This window comes from Hevea brasiliensis, chromosome 17, assembly GCF_030052815.1.
Source record: "Hevea brasiliensis isolate MT/VB/25A 57/8 chromosome 17, ASM3005281v1, whole genome shotgun sequence".
Lineage (NCBI taxonomy): Eukaryota > Viridiplantae > Streptophyta > Magnoliopsida > Malpighiales > Euphorbiaceae > Hevea > Hevea brasiliensis.
This window is the reverse complement of record NC_079509.1, coordinates 21,712,008-21,734,275: the sequence shown is the minus strand read 5'-3', so window position 1 is coordinate 21,734,275 and position 22,268 is coordinate 21,712,008. Positions and strand designations below refer to the sequence as shown.

At 35.2% G+C, this 22,268-nt stretch overlaps 2 protein-coding genes across 4 annotated transcripts; one reads left to right on the top strand and one right to left on the bottom strand.

The window, feature by feature from the left end:
- The first annotated feature begins 322 nt into the window (after positions 1-322).
- Positions 323-3,452, top strand: LOC110642644 (uncharacterized). Of its 2 annotated transcripts, XM_021794753.2 has the most exons (4): positions 323-469; positions 578-712; positions 2,725-2,783; positions 2,876-3,452. In XM_021794753.2, the coding sequence occupies exons 2-4, from the start codon at positions 593-595 to the stop codon at positions 3,204-3,206; spliced, it is 510 nt and encodes a 169-aa protein (XP_021650445.1). In that variant the 5' UTR covers positions 323-469; positions 578-592; the 3' UTR covers positions 3,207-3,452. The 2 variants fall into 2 exon arrangements, with proteins under 2 accessions (XP_021650445.1, XP_021650444.1); XM_021794752.2 differs by having other exon boundaries at positions 456-712.
- Positions 3,453-4,010: 558 nt separating this feature from the next.
- On the bottom strand, positions 4,011-7,112 carry LOC110642643 (triphosphate tunnel metalloenzyme 3). Of its 2 annotated transcripts, XM_021794751.2 has the most exons (2): positions 6,253-7,112; positions 4,011-4,235 (listed from the first exon to the last, which is right to left on the bottom strand). In XM_021794751.2, the coding sequence occupies exons 1-2, from the start codon at positions 6,855-6,857 to the stop codon at positions 4,232-4,234; spliced, it is 609 nt and encodes a 202-aa protein (XP_021650443.2). In that variant the 5' UTR covers positions 6,858-7,112; the 3' UTR covers positions 4,011-4,231. The 2 variants fall into 2 exon arrangements, with proteins under 2 accessions (XP_021650443.2, XP_057995114.1); XM_058139131.1 differs by lacking the exon at positions 4,011-4,235 and having other exon boundaries at positions 5,934-7,112.
- Positions 7,113-22,268: the final 15,156 nt, after the last annotated feature.

Below are 22,268 nucleotides of genomic sequence, written 5' to 3'. Positions count from 1 at the left end.
TTTATTAATTTAATTAAATTTTAATAATTAAATTACTAATAAAATAAAATTTTAGAAATTAAATTATTTTTAAATTAAAAATAGAATTAGAAGATTTTGATTAACGATAACTTAACTGAAATTATAATTATATATACTAAATTATAAATTTTTTTCAAATTTTAAATTATTAAATTTTAAAAACATAAAAATTGAATTATAAATTTTATTAAATTTTATAAAATAAATTATAGTCTACCTTTTAAATAATTTGAGGGAGAGAAATCGAGGAGAACGTAATATTGCTATTTCCAAACTATTTTCCATCCTTCCAATACAAGCTGAGAGCCAGAATTCAACGAATCTGGAACTTTCTTATCTGGAATAAAAGAGAATACATCTGGCAATATCAAATTTATTCACAAAACCCCTAATCGGATCGCACCCTAGGGTTTACCCTAACCGGATCCAGACCCCGAAAGGCAATCAGGTCCCCTACTTCACCCCTTTCTCTTACTCTTTTAAACGTCCTGTAGACTCCTTCCGTCTCTAACCCGCCTACTGATTTTTCTTTTGTTTCTGTGTTTATTGGGTATAGTTTTTTTCTTTAGCAATGGAGGTGGGTAGTGTCAGTTCTGTGGAGAGGACCTTGTGGGCATGCTCTGTTATGGAAGCTATGGTGGTAGAGACTGCACTTGCAGCTTGGAAGTCTCTTGCTTATCTGTTCTTTGTGGTATTACATCTTCCATTACCCTTTTTCTTTATCTATTAGTCTCTACTTGTCAATAACTAGTGTTTCTGAAGTCGCTGGCTGCTCTTATTGTTGCATTTCTTCTTCTTGCTGTTATTGATTTGTGGCTGTTGTTCCTGATATTTGTTGTTTCTTCTTTGTTCTGCTTTGTGGGTTAATTGTATTTTGATGGTTCTTGCTCTGGATTTTATGAATTAGGGCTTTCTTTCTTAACTAGCGTGAACATGAGCATGACTCTGTGTAGGTGCGTTAAGATTTCATGGTACTGTCTTTTCTCTTTGACAAATTATTCCCCTTTGAGGGCATCTTTTTCCTGGGTGGTTATTCCACTGGATTTTTCCAACTGGGGGCTTTGTTGCTTAACTAATGTGGGCTCAGCATGACTGTGTGTGGGTGTGTTGAAATTTCACGGTACTGTCTTGTCTTCTTTGACAAACATACCCATCAATTTAGCAGTTATGATTTTTTTTTTTTATGTAGAAAGTACCCCTTCTGTTATCTGTGGCTTTATGAAGTTCTGTTTTTGAGACGAGTATTATTTGCTCTGGCTAGTCAGGTAGAAGTTATGGACTGACAATAGCCTGTACATTATTTTAATTATTGTTTAATTGTTTACTTATTCCTTTTCTGGCTTTTATGGGATTGTCTCAGTTGTTTGTGGTCTGGAATAGTACTTGCCCAAATTAGGTGTTATGTTAGTGTGATTTCTTTTTGGTCCATAGTTAATGGCTTTCTTAAATGGAATCTCATTATTATGATTGCATTTTACTGTTAAGAAATAAGACTTGTTCCTGCAACAGAACAACACCATCTTAAAGTTTTTAGTTGGTAGATGCTTGAGGGATCATACTGTTTTAGTGTTTTTCGTATTTAATTAGCATAGAATAGCTCAGTTGTTATACACGACTTTTAATTACTGGCTTTGAAGCTGTTGTGGACATTTCTTTACCCTATTTGGTACTTGCTTTATTTTCTTTATTATTATTATTATTATTATTATTATTATTATTATTATCATTGTATTGTTTTAGTGGGTGCATTGTTTTCATTTGAATTACCAGTAGACAGAACAGAAAAGCTTCAATTTCAGAAATTTAGAGAACAGAAATAAGGGGCTGACAGAAATCTACCTTATAACCAAAATATAGTCTTAGGGATGAGGAAGACAATTTCTTTTAGAGCCTAGCTTAAGTTGGTATAGATGTGATATCCCTTTTTTTTTTTTTCGGTGCTGTTTCTGAGAGCATGATATCAATCTGGTGCTGCCATTTCTGCTTCTGAATCACCAAATGGATGTGCAATAACCTTATCTTTCTGAGTATCTTTCCTTTTGCATGCTTTCATGGCATCTTTAAATGTTGTAATATGCGAGAGAGATTCTCTTCCAATTGTATGCCATGTGGAAAAGTTATTGAGACATAAGTGGTTGGACCTGTTTTTCACGCATCAAGCTATCTAGTGTTTGGCCTTCTTTTCTGCAAAATTTCCTCTGCATTGTTGTGTTATTCACCTGGTTGGACATGTTGACTAAATATTCCCCAATTGGTGTTGAGATTAGGAGGTCAAAAAGTACTATTTGAAAAAGCACTATTTTATAATCAATTACAAAAAGTAATTTGAAAAAAAAAATGATTAGTTGTTTTGGAGTTCCTATGATTAGAACATGTCAAATTTAACCTTGAACCAATTTTTAAGACCTTCTAACTATCATATTTAAGGAGATCTTTTTCTCTGCAGTAGTTTAGCAACTATATCAAATATACCCATGAACTAGACTCAATTTTCGTGTCTTAGGTTCTTTTTGTAATGTTATATATATATATATATATATATATATATATATATATAAACATATGTAATATGGGTTAATTTTGATTTTTTTTTTTCAATTTTTATTTATGGTATACTATAGAAAAAGGAGACACCAAGTATGTTATAACTAATTAGATTTATGGTTAGCATTACTTCGGTAATTTGATTTATGTTTTTTCCAGGTTGGATCATTACCTGATGATATCGATGCATTACCAAAATTAACTGCAATGGATGAGAGGTAAAAAAGAAGCTTCCTTTTGTGCCTCATTTTAATTCTGCATTATTTGTTTATAGTGAGGAATTCAGTTTGAATGGTAACTCCTTTTGTAGGTTTCCTCTAAATGAACTTTTCAAGATCAAGCACCCTGATGCAGAAAACAAAGATGCTAGTGATACAGAAGATGATGATGAAGAAGATGATGATAATGCAGAAGACCCGGATGACGAAGGCGATGGTGATTTCTCAGGTGAAGAGGGGGGAGAGGAAGGAGATCCTGAGGATGATCCTGAAGCTAATGGTGAAGGAGGAAGTGATGATGAGGATGACGATGATGACGATGATGATGGTGATGAAGATGATGATGAAGAGGATGAGGAAGATGAAGAGGAGGAAGAAGAGGAGGAAGAGGTTCCACAGCCTCCTGCTAAGAAGAGAAAGTGAAGAGCAGTCGTAGGCACTATGTTTCCCTTTTGGGATAGGTAGCTTTTAGTAGGGGGGAGGATTCAGATTGTCGGTATGCATAGGGTAGAATTGGCCATACTTGTTCTGAATGAACCTCTGTTCTGAACCAATGGTGTGATGTTGTCGCAGATTATTGTGATGTATAATATTTTATTTTTCCTGGAATTGGTGCCTGTCTTTTATTTAAGCTAGTTAAATCGCTTAGTTTTTCATGATGACTAAAAATTTGTTGTATTTGATGACTAAAAAGTTGTTCTTGAAGTCTGGTTAAACGTGTTTGAAGAGCCTCAACGAGACTGAGCGTTTTGCAGCTAAAGGGGGCTGCTCAATCTCTTCCTTTTTTGGTCCGCCAACCAGCAGGTGCATTGGCTAGCGTTTCGAGCTGAAAAGCATGAAACGGATGTACACCTTGCTACATTTCACAGGCTCTGGAAGATCACAAACTTCTGATTATCAGCTCTATTTATGAAGCATGGCGCATCCAATGAAAAATGAGAAAAAAAAAATAGTAAGACTATCGCTGTTGGCAGTGGACTATTCCATACACAGAACTTGTCAACTTAGCAGTAGCCTTGGCCAAAATGGAGGATGTTTTGAAGATTGGTACCATAATTTATCCAATGGCAATATCGCTCCTTATTTAGGTCAACTACTAGGAGTTTTGATACCTCTCATATTCAATATTCAACAATATAAATGCAAGCACACGCCCAGTGTGAAACGGCCGAGAGAAAATGATAAAGAATAAGACGAGGTGCCTGTGACGTGATGGATGCACAATCCTCAGGCAACGATAAAGTTTTGAAATTAAGACATGATGACCACATCACTAAGCATATGATCTACTGTTGTGGTTCAAATGATAATCATGCTACGCAAGAAGAGAATATTTATTGTCAATTAAATGTCCACAGAGTACTTAGTTGCGTCTAGAGGTGCCAAAACCTTTGATCTTCATTTCTTTGCCATGAGCTCATGACCCTCCATGACATTCAGGTTTCAGGTTAACTACAAAACAGTGAATTAAACATGTAAATTGCCTATTATTGATGTTGCTAACGAAGCTTAATTTCACATGAATTGCAGTAGCAGTTAACGTCCATTAATACCATTAATTCATAAAACCAGCACTATCAACTTTCTAATCAGTCATATAATCTGTCCTTTATGTGAAAACCTCTACATTTAATTATCTCTAGGGAACCAAGTAAAATAAAGAAAAAAAAAGGTTGCCAGCAACCCTTTTCCCTACAATTCCAGAACCCTGAGATGCAAAACTACTAAACCACCTTAGGTAAGCATGCTTAAAGTCAGTCACATGAACAGCTTTCATAACAGTACTGAACCGTGGAAGGAAATATTATTGATAATTGAATTGAATGTAGGAATCACTTCCAGTGATCAGTCAGTAACTCAACCAGCTGAACAAGATGCTTATTCGTTTCAGCTCCAATGTTAATACGTTGTGCAGACTTGATGACTGATACAAGCATGGATGAGATCATATGAACCTAAAAACTAGGAAATTGCATTTACAGCTCCTAGTAATGGCTATTTTTCATCTCTTTTTGGTTCAAGGAAAATAGAGGAGAAAGCATGGGTTTATAAAGCCTGAACACCTCAGTTAAAAGGTATGTACTTAGTTGTTCACATGCTAGCCCAAGCAGGTCTTCATAAAGGCTAAAACTAAAATAAAGGTGCTGTGAATGTAATAAAACTTTGAAAATTCCAGGGATGCTTAAAAACATGGACTCCACAACACAAAACAGATTTAAGATTTGGGCAAATCCCACTGTTAGGTTGGCATCTACGTTGGTAATGTGACATTGACAACAAAATCCCGTGGATAAAGTCAAACTGAAGGCCAATTAATAGAGTTCAAATAAGTGACCAAATGATGACAATTGGTAACGGCAATCTAGAGACAGCTATTGGAAAAGAAAGAGGCCGCATGCTGCATGATATCAACAAAAGTAAAAGACAGAGCTATCGCCTATGAACAATTGATATAAGAGGACAATAAAACCAGCATTGAGGACTTCAGAAAGCATAGATGATGAATAAATTTCAATAATCAATGACTAACTTCTATTTTAAGTGATACTTGAGCCAATCACACAAGAATATAACTGGGGGAATAACAATTGTAAGCTGTAGTCATTATCATCCTCAAGTTTGTATTGGTATTGCATAATTTCTTTCTGAATGGTGAAACATAAATGACAAAATACCATTGAAGGCTTCAGAGTTGAGATGATATCAAAGTATTGATTGTCTGTTATAAGCCACATCTATGATCATAAACTTCAACAACCTCACACAGCCTGAATTGCTGCTATTTGATTTAAGGAAAACACTATAAATCTCCATGAGATTTTGGTTAATTATGACACTACAAAGCTGTATGAGGCTTAGTCTTTGTCTCAATACATAAATTTAGATTGCTCATTTCATGTTGGATTAGTTAGTAAGGCATGCGATGAACCGCTAAGCAACACAATTTTCAGTAACAAATCAATTATTGCTCAATTTTCACTTTAGTGGACCATAAATTACCATTACAAGACAATTTGTCCATCACAAAAATGGCAAGAAACATGAAAATAAGAATTTTCTAAGATGATAGGAAATTTAATTATTTAAAAGCAAGATCCATGGCTAACAAAAACAATCAATGCTCTCCGAATTGGTAATATAGAATAAAGCTGTAGCAATGCTGGATCTATCATCAATTATGAAAAATAATAATAATAATAATAATTCCTAAAACATCCGCAATAATCTCCTCAAATACCAATCAAATGAACAAGGATTAAAAACCCGAATAGTAACAACTAAACATGATAAGCCTCGGAAATTTTCAAAGCAACAACAAAATGCACAAAAGAAACAACAATAAGCATTCGCCCTTAATGAACACATCAATGCCTTACACCCATAAGCAACTTTCACTTCAAGATCATTCAAACATTATATAAACTTCCAATAAGCAATAGCCATAAGCCCAATCATTGAGTTCACTTACTAAGGCAGCTTTCCAGATCGAAAAACTGCAAACTTTGACATCTCTGAGTACTTATAATCGATCCCATTCTCCTTTAGAAACTCCTCTAGATTTCTCTTAGCCTCTTCAGGATCAGGGGTCTCACATTCCACCTCGTAAGAAACCCCAAAGCTATATTTAGTCTCATCTACCTCCAGCTTCAAACCTCTCCACTCATAAACTTGTCTCACGTTCTCAAACCCACCCAAACACACAAAACCCATTTCTACCACAACCCCAAACTCATCTTTGCACCTCTTCAAAATCCTGGATTCGATATAACTTAACTTGGATGGATCAGCGACGCATTCACGACCAATCACAGGATCGATTTCTTCTTCATCTTCCTCGACACGGCTGACACCATTGATTAGAACAGGCTTGGCCTTGAGGGAGAGAACACAACGGGAGTCATTGTCGAAGAAACGCATGCGAAGGACAGCACGTTGAGAGGAAAGAGTGGCAGCGTCAGAATCAAAGAAGAGGTTTTGCTGGTGAAGGGTTTTGAGGTGAAATGAATAAAGGAGGGAATTTAGGCGGGTGTGGTTATGGGCGTCGGGGAGGCGCAATTTCACTTCTACTTCCATAATGTGCGGTGAAGGATTCAAGGGGAAAGGCCGATGCGGTGGAATTTGGAGGAGGGGTTGGTTTGGTTGCGGTCGAACAGGTGAAGGAGAGAAGTAGAGGCGGTGGCAGAGGTGGCGGTGGCTGTGGATGTGGCGACAGAGATGCGTTTGCGAGCTTCTTCGAGTTCTTCTTTGTCTTCGATTTTGACTTGGATTTTGCTTGGCTTTCTTCTCAGCATTTTGGTCGATTTGGCATATGAGAAGTGTCTGAGAAACTCACAAATCACAATTGCTTAAACGACGCACGCGTCGCAACTCGGTAACTCACCCAACTCGTGGTGATAAATGAAATCCATATTGGGTACATTGGTATTTGTACTCTTTCACTTGTAAAATATATGGAACTCACCCTTTTAAATTAAAAATTAGTTTTTTATAGAGTATATTAATTTTTAATGTTTCTGATATATTTTAAAATATTTCTTTTATATTTTAAAATATTCCTTTTGATATGAAGTGAGGATTTTTAAAGTTTTGGGTGAAATTAAAGAAAGTATTAAAATTGAATTTTTTTCTTTTACTAATCACAAATATATAATAGATAAAAAATATTAGCCCTTGAACTTATAGGAGGGCTTTTCTGTCTTGTTTAGAGAGAGAAATTTGTTCTTGGTGGGTTTCCTCTGAGACTTAAGAGTCTCTTCCTTTTGCTCTATTCATTTGCTATCCCTTGCCCCTTCTAGACGGGAGATATCACACTTTTTATCCGTCTACAGTGTAATTGAGTAAAACATGTCAAACTCTGTATCAGAGCATTTTATCTTATCTTATTACACTTTTTATTAATCACATTATATTTTATTAATTTAGATTTAACTAATCATTCAGAGAAACTGACAGAGTTTTTCCTTATTAAATTACAATTTGATAATTTCTCACTTGTATAAAATCTCAATAATAATCTCAATAATATAAATTTTTTATAATTTCAAACTCATAATTTCATTCATTCCATATATAAATATAATCATGCTCAATTTCATAAATAAAATATTCAAATTTCATTAATTTATATAAATTACAATTAATTATATGAGTTCATAATTTACATAACATAATTAATATCTAACTACAAAATACAAAATTACTAACAAAGCCTAGCGGGTCCTACCAAAATACACTGCAGAGGATGTGACACTGGACTCAAGTGCAGATCTGGACTCCTAAAATAATCTCAATCTATGGTCTAGTGGGCTCTCTCTCCTGGTCTCCAGTACTTACACATAGCAAAAAGTGATGCGCTAAGCATAATACTTAGTAGTGCAAATATAATATAAAAATAAACTAAATAATTGAAAATAAAGAAATTACATTATTATGCCATACCGGAAGTATTTTTGATAATTATTTAAATTATATTTAATTTATTGGTTTCTACATTTTATTATTTATTAGTAAAATTTTAAGATTTATTTTAGTTGCCCAAGTAACCTATACCAGTTGATTGGACTGGATAAATGGGTAAACTGGTACTAGGTATCAAGTACCTCGGGCTGTCACACCATCGATCACATAGTTTCTGCCCAGCTGTGTAACAGAATGACTAACAAGTCATAATATCAATCGGGCATAAAGCCGTGTATGTCAAAGAATAACAAAATGGCCAAAAGCCATAAATCACGAAATGGCAATAAAAGCCATAAATTACGAAATGGCACGGAGCCATAAGTAGCATTGCAGTCAAAACCCTATTGGCATGCCAACCTATCCAAACCAATCATAACTAGGCATACATGGGCATATTTGCATCTTAGGTATTGGTTCTTTATATTTTGTGTCATAGTGGTTACTATTCACATTACTATTCATACAAATTTTGACTATTTCATAAATAATAGGAATATAAATTCTAAATTCATGATAGTACCACATTTTGAATTATAAATTTGTTGGCATTAATTGCCAATTATAATTCAAGTTTCCCTAAGAGTAGTTCCACAATTTCAGTTTTTGTCACATAAGTTTACTATTCCATTGGACCGATCTACATTGGGATTTTGGCTAACCTTTCTTCATCAAAGTTATTTCTTAATGTCTCTACTTTAATTCCCTTTTTGAAATACTCCATTTGAAGTTTTGTAACTCAAGTTATGACATTTTTACCATAACTGGTCCGATTGGTCAATGTCCAGAATTTTCTGGGCAGTTTTGGTTCTAGCAGTTTTGATGGGCTAATTTTAGTTAGTAATTTGATTAGGTTATGATCAGAATTTGGGTTTCTGTTCTTCATAAAAGTTGTTTTACTATGTCTAAGAGTTCCTTGGGTTTAAGAATCAGGTTTTTTGGACCTCTCTACACAAAGTTATGCCCATTTGAACAATCACTATTCATATGGTCATTTTTCTAGGTCTAGATTTTGGTTATCTAGATTCAAGCCAATTTTAGGTCACTTTGTGTTGGTTTTCTGAGTAGGGTCTCTTCATGAAAAATGTGACATTATGTCCCTAATTCTACCTCCAATTGGCCTTACACCAATTAAAACTACACAACTCTACTTATGGCTACCCAAACCTACTGGACTCAAGGTCCAGAATTTCCAGCACAAGGGCAACTCATCCAATTCACAATTCAATTCCACAACCAATTTCATTTTAAGGTCAAACCACATTAGATGGTCACTTAATAACACTAATTCATCAACAATTTGGCAAAACCCTAATTTTGGTTCAAAACCATAATTCCTAAATGTCTCAATTTTATACCACACATAGAAATTGATGTTCTAATCCATATATGCTCATCAAAGGCCATCACTAAACAACTTTAATTCAATTAAAAATCATCAAACACTTCCCTACTCATGGCTGCTGAAATTCATGGATGTTCATACGTGTATATTTTATTTCATTTTCAACAATTTCTAACTCAAATCAAGATCTTAACAAGGAATAAAGAGAGAGAGAAGTGAGAATTGACATTAACCTCTCTTGCCACAATTGAGAGTTTGCCTAAACTTCACATTCTCTTTAATTCTTGGCAGTCAATCACTTCTCCAAGATGCACAAACAAGTTTTTATGAAGAAATCTAGGGATTTTATGGTGTTTTTACATAGAAATTTTAGGTGAGAAGGAAGAGCAATGGAGGATAGCTAGTGGGAATGGAGGTTCGGCTACTTTGGTGGTGATGAAGAAGATGACTTTTTGAATTTTGTTTCTTTTAATTTCCTTTTATATCTTTTAATTAGGTTTGTCAAATTTTGGTTGGTTGAAAATTTTAATTACATCATCATTACCTAATGCTTATGTCATAACTAGATTTTAAATTTCATTTTGTTTTATTTTTCTTTTCTTCTTTCTTTTACTCATTTTGAATTAAATTTTGATCAATATTTATTCATATTTTATTACATAAATCTCACTTACTTAAATGGATAAGTTGGTCAAAAATCATCTCTGAGGGTGAAATGACCAAAATGCCTTTTATTGTGCTCACTGAGTTAAAATTATTTGTACCGATTGATATAAATTTTGTTGGCATTCTATTGTCCTCTAAACCTCAATAATCCTTCACTTAAGTCCCAAATAATCATTTCACAGGGTTTTCCATGGGTTTAAGGGTGGCAACTGTCTTCATAGTTGCTTCCTGTTAGGGTTACCCACGCCGGAGCTTCGGCTCATTTAGCCTCTTTGCATTCCATTTCTTAAATTTTTTCTTAATTTTTCTTAGTCATTATTTAGGTTATTTATAACTCCTCACTCTAGTTTAAATATAGTTTCAGAAATTCTAGCTGTCCGATCAAACATTAGTCACTGAAACAGTAGAATGTACGAACTAGCTAAACTGAGGGCGTTACAGTTCTTCCCCTTTAACAAAAATTTCGTGCTCGAAATTTTCCTGATGCAAATAGTTGAGGGAACTGTTGACTCATCGTCTCTTCACTTTCTTAGGTTGCCTCTTCCGTATTGTGGTGCCTCCAAAGCACTTTCACTAGTGGAATCTGCTTATTTCGCAGTTCTTTCATTTCCCTAGCCAGGATCCTTATTGGTTCTTCTTCATTTGTCAAATCTGGTTGTATTTCAATTTTTTACATTGATATGATATGTAAAGGGTCTGATCGGTATCTTCTCAACATCGATACATGAAACACATTATGGATCTTGTCCAGCTCTAGTGGTAAAGCTAGCCTATAGGCTACTGAATCCACACGCTCAATGACTTTATATGGCCCAATGAACCTAAGGCTTAACTTACCCTTTCTCCCAAACCTCAATACTTTCTTCCATGGTGACACTTTGAGAAACACCTTGTCGCCAACCTCATATTTTACATCTTTTCTCTTCAAGTCAGCATATGATTTCTGTCTGTTGGAGGCAGCTTTTAAGTTAACTTTATCAATTTAATCTTTTCCTCAGTCTATTTTATCAAGTCTAGTCCCACAATCTTGTCTTCACCAAGTTCAGTCCAACACAGCGGTGTTCTTCACTTTCTCCCATATAAGGCTTCATAAGGAGCCATCTAAATACTAGCTTGGTAGCTATTATTGTAAGCAAATTTTGCTAGTGGGAGGTATCTGTCCCAACTTCCCTTAAATTCTATGACACAACTCCTTAGCATATTCTCAAGCACCTGAATCACTCATTTTGACTGTCCATCCGTTTGAGGATAAAAAGTCGTGCTATCGTGGAGTTGTATGCCCAAGACTTCTTGCAACTTCTTCCCAAATCTAGATGTGAACCTTGGGTCTCTATCAGATATAATAGAAATTAGGATTCCATGTAGTCTAACTATTTCACTGATATACAACTCTGCTAGCTTCTCTAGTGAATAGTCAGTTCTGACTGGCAGAAAATGTGCTGATTTGGTCAATCTATCTACTATCACCCATACTGCATCATGTTTCTTCTGAGTGAGAGGTAGACCACCAACAAAATCCATGGTGACCTGATCCCATTTCTATTCAGGTATGCTTATAGGTTGTAATAAACTTGATGGAACTTGGTATTCTGCTTTGACCTGTTGACATGTCAAGCATCTAGTCACGTAGTTAGCTATATCCTTCTTCATACCAGGCCACCAGTAATGAGGCTTCAAATCATGGTGTATTTTAGTACTTCCTGGGTGCATAGCATAAACACTGTTGTGTGCCTCTTTCAGAATGTTTTTCTTACATTCCCCATCATCTAGTACACATACTCTTCCCTTGTAGTACAAACACCCATTCTCTTTCACTTCATATTCAGTCTCCTTTCCTTCTGTGATTCTACCCATAACCGTCATTAATTTCTCATCCATCTTCTGCCCCTCCTGTATCTGCTGTAGCAGGTTTGGCTTCACTTGTAACTCAGTCAAAATAGCTCCGTCCCGAGCTAAAGATAAGCGGGCATTTAAGGATCTCAAAGCTGCTATAGACTTTCTGCTCAGAGCATCAACAACCACATTTGCCTTCCCAAGATGATAATCTATCACACAATCATAGTCCTTCAGGAACTCAATCCATCGCTTCTGTCTAAGGTTGAGTTCCTTCTGGATTGGCAAGCACTTCAGACTTTTGTGATCCGTGTATATGTAGCATTTTTCACCATACAAGTAATGCCTCCATATCTTCAATGCGAAGATAATTGTTGCTAACTCTAGATCATGGGTGGGGTAGTTCTTTTAATGTGGCCTTTGTTGTCTGGAAGCATAGGCGATCACTTTCCCTTCTTGCATCAGAACACACCCTAGTCCATTGTGAAAAGCATCACTGTAGACCATAAACTTCTTCCTAGATACTGGTTGTGTTAACATGAGTGTCTCTATCAGTATAACCTTTAACCTCTCAAAACTAGCTTAACACTTATTATTCCAGTCAAATTTTACATTCTTATGCAGCAACTTGGTCAATGGAGCCGCCATCAGAGAAAACCCCTTCACAAACCTTCTGTAATACCCAGCTAGCCCCAACAAACTTCTGACTTTAGTTGTATTTCTGGGAGGCTTCCATTTCATTACAGCTTCAATCTTCTTAGGATCCACTCTAATCCCATCAACTAATGCTAAGTGTCCAAGGAAAGCAATCTCATTCAACTAGAATTCACACTTGGACAGTTTAGCATGCAGTTTCTTCTCTCTCAGGGTCTGCAGAATAATCCTCAAATGCTCATCATGTTCTTCTCTATTCTTGGAATACACCAGAATGTCATCAATAAAGACCACTACAAACCAATCTAACTACAGATGGAAGATATAGTTCATAAGGTCCATGAAAGCTATTGATGCATTTGTTAAACCAAACGGTATCACCAGAAATTCATAATGCCCATACCGGGTCTTGAATGCAGTCTTAGGCACATCTGTATCCTTTACCCTCTGCTGATGTTACCCTGATATGAGATCAATCTTAGAAAATACACCTGCTCCCTTCAATTGATCAAATAGATCATCAATTCTTAGCAATGGGTACTTGTTCTTCATAATCACTTTATTTAACTGTCGGTAATCAATGCATAACCTCAAAGTCCCATCCTTCTTCTTTGCAATCAGTACCAGAGCTCCCCAGGGTGACACACTAGGGCGTATAAACCCCTTATCTAGTAACTCCTGTAACTAAATTTTCAACTCCTTCAATTCAGTGGGTGCCATCCTATAAGGAGCAATTGAGATTGGTGCTGTTCCCGGCATTATCTCAACAGCAAATTCTACTTTTCTTTTTGATGGCAAACCAGGCAATTCCTTAGGGAAGACATCAGCGAAGTCACATACAGTGGGAATGTTACGGAGACTAGATCTAGCCTTTCTGGAATCAACAACATGCGCCAGATAGGCTTCACAACCCTTTCTGATCAGTTTCCTTGCAGCAGTGGCTGAGATGACATTAGACAGAAAATCTTTCCTTTCCCCCATAATAGTAATCTCATCATTTTTAGGAGTTTTCAGTGTAATCCTATTTAATCTACAATCCACTATTGCCTGATGATGTGACAGCCAATCCATCCCAAGAATGACATCAAACTCGTGGAAGGGTAATTCAATTAGGTCTGCAAAGAACTCATACCCCTGAATCCTCAATGGGCAACCTCTGTACACTTTATTTACCACCACACTATGACCTAAAGGATTAGTGACTAGAATATCTTTGTCACTTTCCTCTACTGAAATACCCCTTTCTGTAGGAAATTTAATACAAATGTAGGAATGCGTTGATCATGAATCTACCATAACATGTACATGTATGTCATAGAGTAGAAACGTACCCTTGATGACATCCGGAGCATCCTGCTCCTCTTAAGCCCTTATAGCATATGCCCTGGTCGGTGCCCTTGCCTCTGGCCTCTCAACTAATTTTGATGCAGGCCTCTGTGAACTCTCAGTTGTCCCTGATTTACTAAGTCTTCTACCCCTTAGAGCTGCAGGGGCAGGTCTGTCTGTTTGCACTGGAGTGGCTACAACAGTTCTCCGTGGGTAATCTCTCACTTGGTGCTCAGTAGATCCACTCTGGAAACATCCTCTAGTCAGTCGCCAACACTTGCCTCTGCGCCACTTATGACAGTGTGGACATGCTGAAGAAACTGCTAGGGCCGGTCCCCTAAACCCCGTCCCCAGAGAGCTACCCACTGATGGAGTGGACTAGCCTCTCCTAGGTATAAACTGAGATCTGGGCTTCTGTGACTGGCCCTGACTCTATGTCTAGCTTTGGCCCTGAGCCTGGGGGCCTTTGAATTTCTTACTGAGTGCAAAGGAGGAACTAGTCTGACCCTGACCCCGATCCCTTTTTTGCTGTCTATCTCTTCTGCTCTGTTCATTTATTCTGACCCTCTTAACTTTCAGTGCAGCTTAAACCAATTGTGCAAAGTCTGTGATCCGCAGGGCTGTGATAAGCAACTTAATATTGTTACCCCTCTTCAAACCTCATACATCGATCTGCTTCTATAGGGACTATCTCTCTTCCATATCTACTCAATCTGACAAATTCCTGTTCATACTCTGCTATAGACAACTGTCTCTGCCTTAAACTGATAAATTCTCTTCTTCTTTCCTCCAAATACACATTACTGATATATTTCTTCCTGAACTCCGCAAGGAAGAAATCCTAGGTAATTTGAATCGGTTGCACCTCCTTTGATACTATGTCCCACCATTGATAAGCATCTTCCTGAAGTAGGGATACAACACCCTCCAAATTCTGCTCTAGGGTGTAGTGGAGCTGATGAAGAACCCTTTCTGTTCTTTCTGGTTAATGTTTAGCTGTTGCTGGATCGTCTTCTTTCTTACCCATAAAATTCACTGCCCCATATTTTCTTAATTTCTCCAGATGGGACTTTTGTGGTGGCTGCTGAGGCTGTGGAATAGCCCCAGTCATCCTCCTAAAGAATTCTATCATTTGTTGAAATAGGGCATGCTGAGGCTGTGTAGGTACCTCTTGCACTGGTGGTGCAGGTTCTCCCTTGCTTCCAGCTTTAGCCATGGGGCCATGGGTGGAGCACGACTCTCCACCTCTTTCTCAATGGCTCTCTGCGATGCTGGATCCATATCCTAACCAAAATAACAAAAAACAAACAGATCTGCATTACTGTCACCTTAACTCTTATAAATGCAATGTATGGTATGCACTCTATCTAGGTCCAGAAATGCCTAAACCGTGCTCTGACACCACTAAATGTTATACCCTTTACCCGTTTACAGTGTAGCCGAGCAAAGCATGTCACACTTTGTACCGGAGCTTCTTATCTTATCTTATTACACTTCCTAGTAATCACATTATATTTTGTTAATTTAGGCTCAACTAATCATTCGGAGAAACTGACGGAGTTTCCCCTAATTAAATCATAATTTGATGATTTCTTACCTGTATAAAATCTCAATAATATAAATTTTCACAATTTCAAACTTCATCTCAATATTTCAAACTCATAATTTCATTCATTCTATACATAAATATAATCATACTCAATTTCATAAATAAAATATTCAAATTTCATTAATTTACATAAATTACAATTAATTACATGAGTTCATAATTTACATGACATAATCAATGTCTAACTACAAAATACAAAATTGCTAATAAAGCCTAGCGGGTCCTACCAAAATGCACTGCAGAGGATGTGACACCGGACTCAAGTGCAGATCTGAACTCCCAAAATAATCCCAGTCTATGGTCTAGTGGGCTCTCTCTCTTAGTCTCCAGTATCTACGCGTGGCAAAAAGCGACGCACTAAACATAATACTTAGTGGTGCAAATATAATATAAAAATAAACTAAATAATTGAAAATAAAGAAATTATATTATTATGCCATACCAGAAGTATTTTTGATAATTATTTAAATTATATTTAATTTATTAGTTTCTTATTATTTATTAGTAAAATTTTAAGATTTATTTTAGTTGCCCAAGTAATCTATACCAGTTGACTGGACTAGATAAACGGGTAAACTGGCATTGGATATCAAGTACCTTGGGTCATCACATCATCGGTCAGATAGTGTCTGTCAGGTGTGCAACAGAATGGCTAACAACCCATAATATCAATCGGGCATAAAGCCGTGTATGTCAAAGAATAACAAAATAGCCAAAAGTGTGACGCCCCTCACCCATCTACAATATAGCCGAGCAAGACATGTCACACTCGGTGCCAGAGTACCCTAACTTATCTTACTTTATTTCTTTAAAAATTTTGAATTCGTTTAATTTAATATCAATTATTTTTCGACGGAGAAACTAACGGAGTTTCCCCTATTTTATTATCGTTTGATGTGTTTCACTATTCATCTGTTTGAAAATTTCAATAATATTTTAAAATAAAAATCTCATCATTTTATGCAGCATCTATATATTTCAATTCCGTATTCAAATCTATACAATTTCATTCATATCCATTTCCATACATTCCCATTCATGCTCAACTCATATATGAAAATTTTCAATCTTCTTTAATTTACATGATATATAATTTAATCACATATGAACTAACCGATTTATTATTTTACATCACATACTTATTAATTACATTTTCATAATCTACATTACAATACTATAACTAAGTATTTTATACGATATACAAATTATGACCTATATGGGCCCTATCTACATGCATTGCAGAGGAGGTAACAACCTTGAACCCTTCTGACACTTCTGCAATCTGGACTTCAAAATCTCAGTCTAATATCCACTAGGTTTTGCCTTCAGTACCTGCTCGAAGGAAACATATCCATCGCGCTAAGCATTTCTGCTTAGTGGTGCAATAATATAACAAGAAATAATGTATACAAATAAAGAAAGAATCAATCATTCTAAATATTCAAGTATTAATTTGATTTAAAATGACATTTCTAGTATTAGCTATCTTATATACTAATTTGTTCCTCTTTGGAAGTACTGAGTTTATAGCCTTACAGTAATAATATTCAATATACATTTTATTCTAGTAGTATTGTATTTGAGGTCTCTCTACGACTTTGCAATTTATATTTTTATTATGTTTCTATTGCTAATCTCCTTTTCACATTTTATTTAATACTTTCTAATATTTTTAATTGCTAATATGCTTAAATAATTTCAATAATTTACACTGCTCAGGTAACCTATGACAGGCTGACTAAACTGGATAACGGGTCGTTGGTACTGGACATCATGGTGCCTCGGGCCATCATACCATGGGACGCGAAACGTCAACCACGTATGCAATTAGTATGGCTAAAAAGCCATGATAACACATAATCGGGCATAAAAGCCATAAGTGCGGGCATAAAGCCATGAGTGCGGGCATAAAGCCATAAATATAGGCATAAAGCCATAAATACAGGCATAAAGCCTTTCGCAGTGCTACTAAAATAATACCCTATTGGCATGCCAATCTATCCAATCTAATACACGTGTCTAGATAATACATGGGCACATAATTTCATTATTTATTAAATATTCTGAGTATAATTTATAGTATTTTAATTTTTATTCATAGCAAAAGCATAAATACCTAAATCTCATTCCTACACAATTTATGCAATTCATCATACCATCCATGATAATTTCAATTCACATCAATTTTTTTTTTATGTACCATTTGTACATCGAAATATTTTTCTCCTCTCAGGAGGAGAACTAATGTCAAATTCATACATCTTTATGATTCTTTTATTTATTACATAAGTATATGTATTATCAGTCACAATTTTTCCTAAAGCCTTTCTTGTGGGTTATCCCCTTGTGTCCTAGAGTTACTCAACTTCAAGGATTAAAATTCACTAATTACATTATATATTATCATTCATAATGTCTTCTCTAATTTATTTTACTTTTTCTTATGTCATTGGAATTACTATTCATTTGGTCATTTAAGTCAAAATATTGACTTTCTCATATATAATAGTTACATGAGTTTTAATCACATAGATTTATCACATTTTGGTTCCCAAAATTGTTGACATTAGTTGCCAATCCATACTTCTAACCAATGGAAAATAAATCAGAAATTTCAGTTTTTAGGTACTAGAGTTCACTGTTCCATTAGGCCATTCTACAGTGAGAATTTGGCCAAGTATTCTCAATCAAAGTTGTTCTTTATTCTGTCTAGTTACATTTCACTTTTTGAATCACCCCATTTGGAGTTTTCTAGCTTGAGTTATGGCTATTTCACCATAACTGGTCGGATTGCCTTTACCCAGAATTTCTGGGTAATTTTTGGTTCTGCCAGATTTGGTATCTTGATTTTGGTAGACAATTCCATTAAGTTCTGGTCAAAATTTGGAATTATGTTCTTCATGAAAGTTGTTCTAAATTGTCTAATCTTTCCATTGATATAAAATTTAGGTCATTTGGACATTTCTACACTGAGTTATAACTATTTATATAAATACTGTTCATTTGGTCAATTTCTAGGACCAGCAGGTTGGTTACCCGGATTTGGTCAATTTTTAAGGTATCGTAAGTTTATTTTCTGGGCAAGTTTTCTTCATTAAAGTTGTGCCATTATGTGTCTAATTTCATGTCCAATTGGCCTTGCACTAATTGAACCTACACAACTCAAGTTAAATTTGTCCAACCTTGTTGGACTCACACCCAGCCTTGCAGGTCACTCAAGGCAGCACCTCTAACCTCCATTCCCATGGCACAATTCACTTCATTTCCTCATCAAACATAATCAAATGGTCTCTAATTGACCATTAGAACTTCTTTTCACCACTACATGAGCAAAATCATAAATTTGTTGTCCAAACCCTAACCCTAACAATCCCAAATTCTCAAATCTTACATTATACTCACAATTAAAGTTTTCAATTTACTTATACATGTCAAGGGACAGCCCTACACCATTTTAAATCCATTAAAAGCTATCAAACTCAAGAAGATTTAAGGCTGCCGAAAATTGGATAGTGTCCCTGCATGCATATTTTTACACAATTTCTTCAATTCTTAGTTCAATTCCTAGTTCTAATCAAGAATTAAAAGAGAGAAAGAAATACTCTAGCACTAACTTTGTTTGATGAAATTTCTAAGCTTGTAAAACTCTTTCTTTTCTCTTCCTTTTTGCTGCCTCAAGCTTGCTCTAGTTGCAAGGATGAATTTTAGTGAAGCAAGCTAGTGGTTTTATGGTGAAATAGAGAGGGAAATGGAGCTTTGATTGAGAATCAATGGAGGGAGAGAGAAGTGAGGTTTCGGCTGGTTGAAGAAGGAAGATAAAAACTTTTTTTTCTTTTCATTTCTGCCCATTTAACTCATTTTAAGTGAGTTATAGTCATGTGTCACAATATGATTGGGTGGGAGTATCTTAATGATATCATAATGATGTTAAAATTTCAAATTTCCTTCATTTTATTTCCTTTTCTTTTCTACTTATTTTCAATTAAATTTTTAACAATATTTATTCACATTTTATGTCATAATAATTATTTATTTAACTAGACAAGTCGGCCAAAAATCATCTCTGAAAATGAAATTACCAAAATACCCTCTGTTTGGCTTACTGATCAAAAAATTTTTCTATGCCTTTTCTTGGCATTCTAATGCCATAGAAACCTCAATGACTCTTCTCTGGAGTCTTAAAAATTATTTCATGAATTTTTCCTTAGGTTTAGGGCTCCTAGCTGCGAGGACCGCAACTTCCCACTGGGTTACCCATCGCTAGGGCACCGGCTCATTTAACTTGATTGTATTTTATTTCTAAAATTTTTCCTAAATTTTTCTTATTATTGTTTGAGTTATTTATGACTCCTCACTCTAGTCTAAATATTTTTCCAAACGTTCTAGTTGTCCAGACCGACACCAGTCACTGAAATAGTAGAATGTACGGAATTGCAACAGTGAGGGTGTTACAATTATTCCCCTCTAACAAAAATTTCATCCTCAAAATTTACCCGATGTAAATAGTCGAGGAGCTGCTACTTCCTTATTTCTTCACCTTACCAGAGAAAACGGATCTGCATTAGTGTCACCTCAACTCATATGAATGCAATGAATGTTATGCACACAATCTTATTCTATCTATCGATACCTAGGAACGCCTAAACCGTGCTCTGATACCAATAAATGTGACACCCCTCACCCGTCTATAGTGTAGCCGAGCAAGACATGCTACATTCGGTGCCGGAGCACCCTAACTTATCTTACTTTATTTCTTTAAAAATTTTGAATTCGTTTAATTTAATATCAATTATTTTTTGACGGAGAAACTAACGGAGTTTCCCCTATTTTATTATCGTTTGACGTGTTTCTGTGACACCCCTCACCCGACTACAGTGTAGCCGAGCAAGGCGTGTTACATTCGGTGCCAGAGCACCTTATCTTATCTTACTTTATTCCTTTAATCATTTTCAAGTTATTATCTTTTAATATCAATTATTTTTCAATGGAGAAACTAACGGAGTTTCCCCTATTTTATTATCGTTTGGCGTATTTCAATATTTACCTGTTTAAAAATCTCATCAATATTTTCAATACAATAATTCATCCATACTCATATCATCATTTCAAAAATCATTATGTAATTCAAATTCACACTCATTTGTATAAATTCATTCATGCTTATTACATATATCAGAATTTTCAATTTTTTTAGTTTACATAATTTGCAAACTAATTGCATAAATTCATAATTTACATCAAGTACATATTACATACTATTTCCTAATTTTCATTACAACATAATAAATAATTATAATGCACAAATTACATAATATGACTAATGTGAGCCCTATCTACATGCATTGCTGAAGAGGTGACAATCTTGAATACTTCAGACACTTCTGCAAATCAGAACTCCAAAATATCTGTTTAATATTCGCTTGGCTTTACCTTCAGTACCTGCGTGAGAAAACAAATCCATCGCGCTAAGCATTGCTGCTTAGTGGTGCAATAATATAACAAGAAAATAATATATAACAAAGAAAAGAAACGAATTAAAATTTGGATATTCTGGAATTTAATCTAATTTCATATAATACTTCTAGTATTAACTATCCTTTATTCTAATTTATTTCTCTTCAGAAGCGCTCAATTCTTTCATAATAATTAAATTTTAATATCGTTCCAATTCATTTCAATTCTTTTTGCTAAATAACTAATCTAATTTATTTTAAATATTCTTACTCATTTATTTAATTCATTATTTTGAGCCTATTTTTATTGTAATAATTCTTGTTCTTTATCTTGATATTTAATTTCCTTACTTCCTTTAATAATCGATTCAATTACATTTATACTTTTCCATGCCTAAGTAATCTATACAAATTGACCGGACTGGATAAACGGGTAAACTAGCACAGGGTACCAGGTACCTCAGGCCGTCACACCATTGGTCACAATGTGTCTTCCGGTGTGCAGACAGAATGGCTAATAAGCCATAAAAGCAATAAGGCATAAAGCCAAGTATAACATCATAATCAGTATAGCCATAGGCTATTATATCACAGAATGGCATGAAGCCATACGCAGTACTGCTATCAGAACCCTATTGGCATGCCAACCTATCCAAACCAATCACACTAGGCCTACTAGGGCATATTACAAAGTTATTTCTTAAATATTTGTACTTAACATGTAAGGTTACTATTCATTTGATCATTTAAGTGAAAATATTGACTTTCTCATATATAATAGTTACATGAGTTTTAATCACATAGATTTACCACATTTTGGTTCTCAAAAGTATTGGAATTAGTTGCCAATCCATACTTCTAACCATTGGAGAATAAATTAGAAATTTCAGTTTTAGGTGCTAGAGTTCACTGTTCTATTAGGCCATTCTACAGTGAGAATTTGGCCAAGTGTTCTGAATCAAAGTTGTTCTTTATTGTGTCTAGTTACATTTCACTTTTTGAATCACCCCATTTGGAGTTTTCTAGCTTAAGTTATGCCACTTTGAGAAAGGCTGGCCGGATTGGTATCTACCCAGAAATTCTGGGCAGAATACCATTCTGCCAGATTTGGTAGTTCAATTTTGGCCAATAATTTCATTTGG